This window comes from Mustela erminea, chromosome 7 (genome assembly GCF_009829155.1).
Source record: "Mustela erminea isolate mMusErm1 chromosome 7, mMusErm1.Pri, whole genome shotgun sequence".
Lineage (NCBI taxonomy): Eukaryota > Metazoa > Chordata > Mammalia > Carnivora > Mustelidae > Mustela > Mustela erminea.
In genome coordinates this window covers 61590877-61603066 of record NC_045620.1, presented here as the reverse complement: position 1 = coordinate 61603066, position 12190 = coordinate 61590877, and the positions used below count along the sequence as shown (strand labels likewise).

Here is a 12190-nt window from a genome sequence, read left to right as displayed (position 1 = left end):
ATGTTTTGGATATAAGTTCTTTATCAGATGTCTTTTGCATATGTTTTCTCCCAGTCTCTCTTCTTCTTTCACTTTCTAGACTCACTCTATTTCTTAGAAGTTTTTAATTTTAATGAAGTTCAGCTTATCAGATTCTTTCATGGATCAGGTCTTTGATGTGGTATCTAAACAGTTCTCAGCACAGCCAAGGTCATCAACATTTTCTCTCTGTTTTCTTCTAGAAGTGTTAGAGTTTTATATGTTTACATTTAGTTCTGTGATTATTCTGAGTTAATTTTTATGACATGGAGGTCCTGTTTTGTGTCTAGATTCAGTTTTATTGCATGTGAATGTTTAGTTGTTCCAGCACCATTTGTTGATTACTGTTGAATTTTTAAATGTTAACCAACCTTGCATTACTAGAATAGACCCTACTTGGTCATGATGTATTTCTTTCTTTCATATATTGCCAGATTTGATTTGATAAGTTTTGTTGATGATTTTTTTTTGTCTGTGTTCATGAGTGATTTTGCTATATAGTTTTCCTTTCCTGTAACATCTTTTGTCTACTTTTGTTATCAGAGTAATGTTGCCTTGTAAGATGAAGTAAGAAGTATATCTTCCTTTATTTTCTGAAAGAGTTGGTATAGAAATGGTATTTCTGTAAGAGTTAGTAAACTTTATCAGAATCCACATCTGCATAGAATTTCTTTTAAACAGGTACAGGTTATTTTGGTTTTTTACATTTCTTTTTAGTGTAGAAATTTGTGTTTCAGAGAACTAGCTCTGTCTCATTGATATTCTCTACTTTTTGTCTGTCTGAGATCTCTTTGATTTCCAGGGTTAATTTCATCATTTCCTTCTTTCTGCTTTGGTTTTCATGTCTACTTTTTCTAACTTGAGGTGGAATTTTAATTGTTGATTTCAGATATTTTTTTCTTGTATAATAGAAATATTTAAGGTTGCATTCAGCACACTGTTTTGTTTTTGTTTTTAAAGATTTTATTTATTTATTAGAGAGAGAGGGAGACTGTGAGAGAGAGAACACAAGCAGGAAGAATGAGATAGGGAGAAGCAGGCTTCCCACCTTAGCAGGGAGCCTGATGGAGGACTTGAACTCATGGTCCGAGCCAAAGGCATACACTTAACAACTGAGCCACCAAGACACCCCCGTTTAGCACAGTGTTAAAAGCCCTGCTTAGGGGCGCCTAGATGACTCTGTTGGTTAAGTGTCTCACTCTTGATTTCAGCTTAGGTTGTGCTTTCAGGGTTGTTGGATTGAGGTCCGAGTCTACCTCTGTGCTCAGCGCTGAAGACTGCTTGTCCCTTTTCCTCTGCTTCTACCCCGACTTGTGCTCACTTGCTATCTCTAGAATAAGTAAAATCTTTAAAAAAAAAAATTGTTTTCCTTCATCATCATTGCTTATGGCTTTTATCTCTAGCTGTCCTTTGTTTCCCTGTGTGCAATGAGTCTTCCTTTTTCTTTGATTGGAACTTTTAAGGTTCATCATTGAGATTATGTGATAGTTTTGGTTTATCCTACTTTGGTTTGATTTTCTTAGATGTTTGATTTTTTTTTTTTTTAAAGATTTTATTTATTATTCTGACAGAGAGAGATCACAAGTAGGCAGAAAGGCAGGCAGAGAGAGAGAGGAGGAAGCAGGCTCCCCGCCGAGCAGAGAGCTCAATGCAGGAACTCGATCCCAGGACCCTGAGATCACGACCTGAGCCGAAGGCAGCGGCCCAACCCCACTGAGCCACCCAGGCGCCCTAGATGTTTGAATTTATATATTCGTCAGTTTTAAAAAGTTTTTTTTGGTTATTCAGATACTTTTTTTGTATGCTTTCTTTGGAATTGTTTTTATTGCTACATTGTCAAGGCTTCCAGTCTTCTGTAATAATGTAATTTGCTGTTAAGCTCATCTAGTGAATTTTTCTTTCATATTCTATGTTTTTTTAGTTCTACAAGTTTCATGTTTTTCCTTTAAAGTCACATATATTGGAGCGCCTGGGTGGCTCAGTGGGTTAAAGCCTCTGCCTTCAGCTCGGGTCATGATCCCAGGGTCCTGGGATCGAGCCCCGCATTGGGCTCTCTGCTCGGCGGGGAGCCTGCTTCCTCCTCTCTCTCTGCCTGCCTCTCTGCCTACTTGTGATCTCTGTCTGTCAAATAAAAAAATAAAATCTTTATTAAAAGAATAAAATAAAAATAAAGTCACATATATTTATAATAACTATTTTAAGGACCTCATGCTAATTATAACATCTTTGTCATGTCTGGGTCTGTTTCTGCTAACTAATTTTTCTCCTTTTTAGCATCAGATTCAGGCAGCATCTTTATATTGTAACCCTAGATTGAGGAAACAGATTTTGCTTTTTTGTTTTTACTATTAAATATTTTTTCTTCACTATACCCATTTAATCACACTTTGAAAAGTGAAGGAGAATACATGATTTATTTAACACAGTAAATCTAATTTTAGCCATGAAACAATTAAAATGGGCTGTTCTCTGAGATAGGATGTGGATTTTTTTGATTTTTGATTTTTGATTTTTGATTTTTTTTGTGTGTGTATAATTTCCCTGGTAATAATACTTGCTGTAATTCTTATTTCTGACTACTAAACAGAACCATTTTGGAATTCCAACAGAATACACTAATAGTCCTAAGATAATTCTAAGATCTCATGTTTTGCAAACAAATGGCAGCATTTCCTGAGCTGGTGTGGATGTTACTTCAGAAGTTTTTAATTTAAGAGGGGATGCAGTTAAGTGGGTTGGTTATACAGGCTTTTTGGTATAATAAAATATTTGAGTAATTCAGTCTCCTGAATGTATATAATATACATTAGGAAATTTTAGTTAGGAGCTTTAACCTTAATTAAATTCCATAGTATTCTGAATGCTTTAAAGATGTTTCTTACAAAAAATTTTTGTCCAGATTGATAGGTTGTATGATTGGAAAAAGAGCCCTGACTCTGATGTGGCTGCTACTTTAAAGAAGCAGAAAAAGAATACAAAAGATGAATTTGAGGAGCGAGCAAAGGCAATTATTGTGGAATTTGCGCAGCAGGTAAGAAAACTTGCCTTATTAATGAAGAATTTATATAAAAGAATATTTTTTCCCTTTGTTCTCCTGTCCTTATAATAAAGCCAGCAGTTCACCATTGCTGGTTCTGTTCTCTTATTTATGGCAAGTAGTGTTCTCCACTCTTTTCCTTTATCCCTGGTTTTATTTTTAAATTAGCTAATATTTCAAACATCTGTCTTCGTATTCTGAACGCTTAAATTTTTAAAATAAAGTTGATTTGGAGGGGCGCCTGGGTAGCTCAGCTCAGTTGGTTGTGTCTGACTCTTGTTTTCGGCTCAGGTAATGATATCAGGGTTGTGAGATCAAGCCTTTTGTCAGGCTCTGTGCTCAGTGGGGAGTCTCCTTGAGGTTCTCTCTCCCTCTGCCCCTCCCCCACTAAAATAAGTAAGTAAATCTAAAAAAAAGAATTTGACTTGGTAAGAAACTACTTTCCTGTGATATAACTAATATACAGGATATGCATGATCTCTTGAGTATTTTTGAGGAGTTTCAGAAAGTCCGAGCCATTTGCTTATCTGTTGTCCAATTAGTCATGCTGTCCTAGATACTTCGACAGTTTGGCCTTTTGGAATGATTTTGCTTTTTATGTCTCTAGGGTTTGAATGCAGCTTTGTTTTATGAGAATAAGGATCCCCGTACTTTTGTGTCCTTGGTACCTACCTCTGCACATACTGGTGATGGCATGGGAAGTCTGATCTACCTTCTTGTCGAGTTAACTCAGACTATGTTGAGCAAGAGACTTGCACACTGTGAGGAGCTAAGAGCACAGGTTATGGAGGTAATGATTAGCTTTTGAATTTATTTTCTGTTTTGCCTTAACAATGAATTTTGGAGGGGATGTCTTCTCTCTGATTCAGTCAACATAGTGTAGCATCTGTCTCACTCCCTTTCCTTTACACTTGTGTCTCTCAGGTTAAGGCTCTCCCAGGAATGGGCACCACGATAGATGTGATATTGATCAATGGGCGTTTGAAAGAAGGAGATACAATTATTGTTCCTGGAGTAGAAGGGCCCATTGTAACTCAGATTCGAGGCCTTCTTTTACCCCCTCCAATGAAGGAATTACGGGTGAAGGTAAGCCTAGGTGGTAAGTGTTGACATATGGGGACATTTACAATGTGTATGAGTTCTGTTGAGGTCACTTCTTCACTTTGAGAGCTGCTTGGTTTAACACACCCTTGCTCCTCATCATCTAAGCTTTCCATGTGAATGGAAGTATATTGTTTTGGTTCTATATTGCTAGATTTTTTTTTAAACATTTTTTATTAGGAAATAAATCAAATGCAGAAAACTATACAAAACGTAGAGGAAAAGTCTAGCAGATTTTTAGGAAGCAGACAAACAGATGAAGACTAGAATATTGTTGACACCTTGGAAGACTGTGTGCCTCTCACGGATATTTGCCATCCCCCACACCTTCCTAAAAGTTAATTGTGCTTCCATTTTTATGATAGTAACTAATATCCTTTTTAAAAAACAGTTTTAATGCCTGAGTATGTGCTTAAAAAAAGTATGTATGGACTTCATATAAGTGGAATCCTTCTCATTTCCATTGTATCTGGCTTCTTTTAGGTAAAAACAAAACAAAACAAAACACACTTAAGATTTACCCATGGTTGGGCGCCTGGGTGGCTCAGTGGGTTAAGCCACTGCCTTCGGCTCAGGTCATGATCTCGGGGTCCTGGGATCGAGTCCCGCATCGGGCTCTCTGCTCGGCAGGGAGCCTGCTTCCCTCTCTCTCTCTCTCTGCCTGCCTCCCTGCCTACTTGTGATTTCTCTCTGTCAAATAAATAAATAAAATCTTTAAAAAAAAAAAAAGATTTACCCATGGTTGCATATAGCTGTAGTTCCTTTGTTTTTTGGGTGGTATTCTACTGCATAAATATGTCATGGTTGATTTATCTGTTCTCCTGTTGACGGCAAGCATAGTGTATCTCCAGCTTTTAAATTTTTGCTCTTAACAACAGTGTTGTTGCTTTGAACATTTTTGTGCTATCTCTTAGTGCAGTTGTGCAAGTTTCTGCCATGTATATGCATAGGAGTGAGTTGTGAGCCCCAGTTTTACTGGATAAGGCCACACTGTTGTTCACAGTCTAACAAGTTACACTTTCAACTGCAGTATATTAGAGTTTGCATTACTTCACGTCTGTCACCTCTTTGATGGAGTCAGATTTTTAAATTTTGCCATCTGGTAGCTCATTGTTCTTTCATTTGGTACTTGCCTGATTGAAAAATGGTTGGCCATTATTTTGTTTCTTTGTTAGCCATTGAAGTTCACTCCTTTGTGAAATGTCCCTGTGCTCCAGCATTGTCTGTTACAGTCAGGGAGTGGTCTGTATAGTCAGGAGACTGGTCTGTTGGTGGCTTACATGCATCACAGCATCTTCTCCTACTGTCTCCCTGTGACCTTTTTATCTCTTCTATGGTAGCTTAAGAAACAAGAGTTTAATTTTAATGTTGAATTTATCGATCTTTTGTGCTTATTGCTTTTGTGTCTATTTGAAGAAAAATTTCCTGCCACACAGTCCTGAAAGTACTGTTTCATATCATCTCCTACTCCTAACCACTTTTCAAATAAATATGGTAACAAATGTTTTAATGTCTACAGAACCAGTATGAAAAGCATAAAGAAGTAGAAGCAGCTCAAGGGGTAAAGATTCTTGGAAAAGACCTAGAGAAGACATTGGCTGGTTTACCCCTCCTGGTGGCTTATAAAGAAGATGAAATCCCAGTTCTTAAAGTAAGTCACTTAAAAAAATTTCTTTCCTCCAAAGCTGTGTGAGTCCTGCTGCTGTGTCAGCAGGGCACACGTTGGTAGTGATGAATGAAGTAGGCACCTCTGTCTTACCTGGTGGCTCATAGCAAATAGTTCATGCTTTTAGAATTCTTCAGTATTCAGTATTCAGTACTCTGAATTAGCATAAATAATGTTTATATACACTAGAATTCTAAAATACATATTTTATTTAATATAAAATGAATCAAAAGCCCAGAAATTGGTGTTAATGTTTTCAGATATCCAAATATACAGACAGAAACTCAAGAAAATCTTATAAGGAAGTAGGAGACATTTTAAAAGCTTGCGTGCCGGTCCTGTGGGAGCACATGCCACTGGAGTCCAGTTTACATATCATTTGCCAAAGAGAAGACGGCACTCTCCCCAGCACGTTGGCTCATAGTGAATGCTGGGACTACCATTACTGCTCAGACAGAACCAGATCACAGCCATCAGGGGATTGGCCACCTGAGGGCCAGTGAGAAGAGGGTAGGCATCCCTCTTTGGCCAGTCCCAACTATGGCAGGGACTGCTGCATCCTTCATGGCCAGGACACGGCTGTCCTACGTGTTCCCCGGGGGAAATCTCTTCCTCTGTAAAGGAGCAGCAGTGGCAGAGGAAGAGACTCCAAGTTTAGGGCATTTCAGTGAAGGCACTCAAGCAGATCCTGTGGGCTACCGTGACACATTACATTGATGTAGTCCTTTTAATGTTGAAAGATTGTTCTCGTTTTGTTCTGCTCACCCATCTTCCTTATCTGCCAAGTATAGCCGAGGTTAACTAGATTTGCGCATTAGTAAATCTAAGACAGTGCTGGCCCTGAATCTCCTCCTCCTTTCCAGCACAGGTTCTGCTATGCCTTACGTTTTTAGCCTTGATTTCATATTTCCATGTGAATGCTTAATTAAAAAGGGAAAGACAGTTTAATTCTAGGCCATTGCTGATAGAAATGTATTTACAGCCTTGTCAAATTTAATTTCTTTTCAAGGATGAGTTGATCCATGAGTTAAAGCAGACACTAAATGCTATCAAGTTGGAAGAAAAAGGAGTCTATGTCCAGGCATCTACACTGGGATCTTTGGAAGCTCTACTTGAATTTCTAAAAACATCAGAAGTGCCCGTAAGTAATCCTTCCCAACTCCACAGGAGTCCATGATAGTCATGGTTTGTGGTGCTGTTTCTTTTACCTGACACCCAGGCACTTAAGCTCAGAAACTCCTTTTCTATAGTATGCAGGAATTAACATTGGTCCAGTCCATAAAAAGGATGTTATGAAGGCTTCGGTGATGCTGGAACATGATCCCCAGTAAGTAATTTTTCTTTTCTATTTAGGCTTTCATATTACCTGTCCTTTATGACATACTTTGTGTTTCACCGAGTGATCCCTGTTGTGTTTGAACCTTTCAGGTACGCAGTAATTTTGGCCTTTGATGTGAGAATTGAACGGGATGCACAAGAAATGGCCGATAGTTTAGGAGTTAGAATTTTTAGTGCAGAAATTATTTATCATTTATTTGATGCCTTTACGAAATATAGACAAGACTACAAGAAACAGAAACAAGAAGAATTTAAGTAAGTTGGTGATTTTACTTACTTTGGGTCTTTGGTAACGAAGTTGGTTGAGAATTACCAAATACAGGTTTCTCCTGTTATCCTGAAAGTAAAGCTTTCCTTTGAAACCTTCCGTAAGCCAAAATGTGAAGAAGCAATTACCATTAATTTGCATGGAAAATTTTTTGAGCACTCCCAGGTGTGAACACAGACAGCAGCTCACCGCTCTGGCGGTGCGATGCTGTGTGTGGTCCCTGGAAAGAAGCTTGGCAGGGCCACACTGTCTGGGGTGCCCACTGCTTTTTAATGGGTCACTGCAAAACAAACGCCGAACATTTTGGCTTTTTGCTTTTCATAAGAGTAAAAATCCTCCTCTTTTGGTTAGGGAAAGCAGGTACTAATATAGGTCTGTTGTAAAAGCAAGGTGGCATCAGGTGAACTTTGGCCACGTGGGGGATACTTGTGCCAGAAAGGTGTGTGGACAGTAGAATGGCATTGGCTCATCCAGAAGTAATGTATTAAAAACTATACATTGTGCCCATCTGAGCCATTGCAGCAGTATGTAAACTAATCCTCTGTAGCCTTACAGTTTTTAATTTTCAAATTGGCAGGCCTGGGTCTCATTAACTGGCAAGTAGTTGCTAAAATCCTCTTGCTAGAGTTTCTGGTCTGGAATTACATGGGAAGGAAGGAACAAAATGGGAATGTGCATGGTGAGGGACTGAAATGAGGCAAGGTATTCCATGGTAAGAAAGCTTGCTCCTGCAGCTCACCTCGCAGCTTGTTCCGTGTACATGGCATCGCTGCAGGTGCTAGACGAGTCAGCACCGACTCTGACCAGGTCCTCTCGCAGCTCAGGCGAGACAAGCAGTGAATGCATGGGAAGTCGGGTAAGAGCTGCAGAGCAGGGAAGGCCTAGATCAGGAGGAGAGCCGTGACAAGCAGTGTGGCCGGGGCAGCAGCTCAGCTCTATGAATCTCCCATCCAGATAGAGATCTGGAAGGACTGAAGTGAGCTGCTCAGACCCATGGGGAGTTGTCCAGGCAGAAGGGCACACTGGGAGGCGGCCGTGTTCAATCTGACAGAGAGTAGTTAGGAGATGGGGTCAGAGAAATTGGCAGGACTCTGGAGGACATGGGGGGGATCTCAGGGAGGCAGCGAGTAGTCTTGCCAGGCTCCCAGTGTTCCAGGCAAGACATGAGGGTGGCTCATGCCTAAGTCCATATGCAGGGGTGGCTCATGCCTAAGTCCATATGCAGTGATGGCTCAAGTTGGCATGCACATTTGAAGTAGAATTGCCAGGTGAGTAGTAGCATTTAGATGGGGATATGCTTACTTGAAATCATGAAACTGAAAGTATAAAGATGGGGCTGAAGAAGACTGCTAGACACAGTGAGAACACTTGAAACAAACACATGCTTGATAGGCAGGGAAGGTTAGTAGCCTTTTGGATCACCTCATTTGGGGACATGATATGGAGAAGGTGGCTGTGGTTTGATGCCATTGGGTCCCCAGAGTAGGCTCCCTGTGTGCCTGACCGTGGGTCCGGTCAACGTTCTAAGCTCCATCTAAATTTAGGGGCAGGGGTCAGTGTTCTTGTGATACAGCTTAAGACTTGGGAAGCAACAGCATGGATGGAGGGAGGGGAAGAGGATGGTGAGGGGAAGAAGCACTCAGGCGGGTGGCCTGGACCAGGGCAGACACCATGGAGGGCTGTCCACAGCATCCATCCTGCTCTTCCGGCACCGCCTGGGAAGTGCTGCTTTCAGCCAACAGAAGAAGCCTCATACTCACTTGTATTTGCTTTTTTCATGTTCAAGCGGTTTTGTCAGCTTCAAAATTTTTGGGTTTTCTTTTTTTCCTTTTAGGCACATAGCAGTATTTCCCTGCAAGATGAAAATCCTCCCCCAGTATATTTTTAATTCTCGAGACCCAATAGTGATGGGAGTGACTGTGGAAGCAGGTCAGGTGAAACAGGGGACACCCATGTGCGTCCCTAGCAAAAATGTAAGTTTTGGTTGTGCTTTCAAAACAAGTGTGGTCTCTTAAAGGAATAAAATGGGGAGTCCAGGAGTGGTGACGACAAGCAGAGCTTGTCACCTTCTATGATTTATACCTCAGTGAGGAGGGCCAGTGTTGATTCTTAGCACCAGCAAATAAAGGTGCAAGGTACTGTGAAATAGTGCCCTTTTAAAGGTTTTTTGAAGTTTCAAGCCTGGGGAGAAGTTCAAAGAATAGAATAATGGACACCCATATTCCTAAGAAAAACTAACACTAACTCAGTAATGTTCTGTAATTTATAGTTCTCATTCTACACTTCTCCAACTGTCCCAAGTATCCTTCATAAGTGCCATCTGCTTACCTGGTCCAGGATTCCTTCAAGGTGCACTGCTTTTGGTTATTAGGGGTTTGAGGACTCAGTAGGACCAGCCCCTCCCCCATCCTCTCTGGAGTCCAGTAGTTTTGCAGATTATTTCTCAACTTGAATTTGTCTGATTGTTTCCTCCTCGCTAGACAGAAGTTACAGTGGTTGAAACGGATAGTGTATGCACAGGTGCTTCTGCCTGTCTCCAGCCCCATCACACAGACTTTCTTACTGTGGCGATGCCATCTTCTTTTATTGGGGGAAGTGCTGTTGGCTCAGCGTTGCTGTTAGAAACACATCTTTCTCCCTTTATAATTACTGAGTAATTCCTGGGGCACTTTGAGTACCTGTGAATATCCTGCTTCAACAACCTTTATCCTGATAGGCTTAGTAATTGGTAATCCTTGCCTGTAAGGCAGTTGCACAAATGTTGGTAACATTGTGCTCCAGCCCCGCCCCCAAATACTTTTGTAAAGAACTTTCCTTCCCCCTAAACTTTTCAGGAAGTAACTCATGTACACTTGCTTTTTTAAAAAAAATGTGATGTTTTAAATCCATTACCATTATCCGTTCTGGTCAGTAGGAGCCCATTCGAGCTGGTTACTTCAGCACTTGTGGAGCATTTTCTTCCTTCTAGTGCAGGAAGATGCTCCGGGCTCATCTAGCACTTTACCTGCCCCAGACCTGGTTCCTTTAATGGGAAGTGGCACTTAGAAGTCATCTGAGCACTAGGACTTGTTGCTTTTGTAACATTTCAGTGGACTATGGTAGGACATTTGCTTGCAGCGGTTATCTCCTCTGTGGCTTTGGCCACACCAAGCACTCCTCATTTTCACTGTTACTCTCCTCTATCTCTTGACAAGGCAGGCAGTGGAGTGGTTTTCTCCTGCACTGTAACTGAGCTGAGGCTGCTTACAGCTTTTATCCTCTAACCTCAGCCTATGGGGCCCCACATCATGTGTCTCTGGCTGCCACCCTGACTTATTCTGACCACTCCAAGCTCATTTCCGATTGAGGTGGTTTGTGCTTGCCTCTCCTTCACTATGGCACCTGCTATGTGAAAGGGTACAGCAGAAATAGCAAGTTGACAGGGTACTTTCCAAGTTGTCTAGCATACGAGTGACCTCCTTCACAAGCCATCTTGTGACAGGCAGAGGGGATGTGGTGGTGTCATTCCCTACCGTTCCAGTGAGGAAATTACACTGTGATGAGTGCTCAGGAAGGGGCACAGAGCCAAGGCTTTTCAATTGGCCCTTTTGCTCCAGTTTTTATTTCAGCTGTCCAGTTGCAGTGCCTGTGACTGGCCAGATACCTCTGCTTACACTACAGTTCTTATTTTACAGTTTGTTGACATTGGAATAGTAACAAGTATTGAAATAAACCATAAACAAGTGGATGTTGCAAAAAAAGGACAAGAAGTCTGTGTCAAAATAGAACCTATCCCTGGTGAATCGCCCAAAATGTATGGAAGACATTTTGAAGCCACAGACATTCTTGTCAGTAAGGTAAGTGTGTCCTTAAAGTGGCTCATTTTAAGAAAGTGGGAGTTCAGTTCTTCTGTGGTTACCTTTACGCAGTAGCACTAAGGACTGTAAGTTTGAACATACACAGTCTGAGAGGACTGGATTCTTCGTTAGGGCAGGTCCATGATGTGGCCTTGTCTTGTTGAGGAAGGGGCCTCTTAAGAGAGTGCCTGACAGGACTTGCCGAGAATCTGCTCCTCTAAAAGGCAGACAAAGCACTGCACTTGTATTTTGGCTAAGGTTTCTTTTTAATGAGCAGTAGCCAGTGACAGGCATGGGCCACATTTTGGGGGGCGGGGAGCATATGGTTGTTACACTGTTGTTGACCTTGTTTGTGCTTTGGGCTTGCAGATCAGCCGGCAGTCCATCGATGCCCTCAAAGACTGGTTCAGAGATGAGATGCAGAAGAGTGACTGGCAGCTTATTGTGGAGCTGAAGAAAGTATTTGAAATCATCTAATTTTTCCACATGGGGCAGGAATTGGAATAAATGCAATATTATGTTGTAAAATCACCAAGAAAAAACAGACAAAAATGGAACGGATGTATCTGGACATTGATGAACTTAAGCATGGAAGGAAAAAAATAGGTGTATAAAATGTTTTCCATGAGAAACCAAGAAACTTACACTGGTTTGACAGTGGTCAATTACATGTCCCCACAGTTCCAATGTGCCTGTTCACCTGCCCCTTCCTTCCCCAATCCTTCTCTACCGGCTGCTGTTTTAAAGTTTGCCCTAACCCAAATTTGGATTTTTATTACAGATCTAAAGCTCTTTCAATTTTATACTGATTAAATCAGTACTGCAGTATTTGATTAACCAAGCTTCTGCAGATTTTGTGATTCTTGGGACTTTTTTGATGTAAGAAATACTTCTTTATTTATGCATATCTCTTCCCACAGTGATTT

At 41.0% G+C, this 12190-nt stretch overlaps 1 protein-coding gene across 1 annotated transcript in view; it reads left to right on the top strand.

Annotated features, from left to right (window-relative positions):
* The window catches only part of EIF5B (eukaryotic translation initiation factor 5B), an 80128-nt gene extending 68023 nt beyond the window's left edge, over positions 1-12105 (top strand). Inside the window, 10 exon segments of the mRNA XM_032351830.1 lie at positions 2918-3049; positions 3663-3845; positions 3980-4141; positions 5676-5807; positions 6832-6963; positions 7073-7149; positions 7251-7415; positions 9263-9401; positions 11103-11264; positions 11634-12105. Of these exon segments, the coding sequence (XP_032207721.1) occupies positions 2918-3049; positions 3663-3845; positions 3980-4141; positions 5676-5807; positions 6832-6963; positions 7073-7149; positions 7251-7415; positions 9263-9401; positions 11103-11264; positions 11634-11741 (1392 nt within the window). The 3' untranslated portion in view covers positions 11742-12105.
* Positions 12106-12190: the final 85 nt, after the last annotated feature.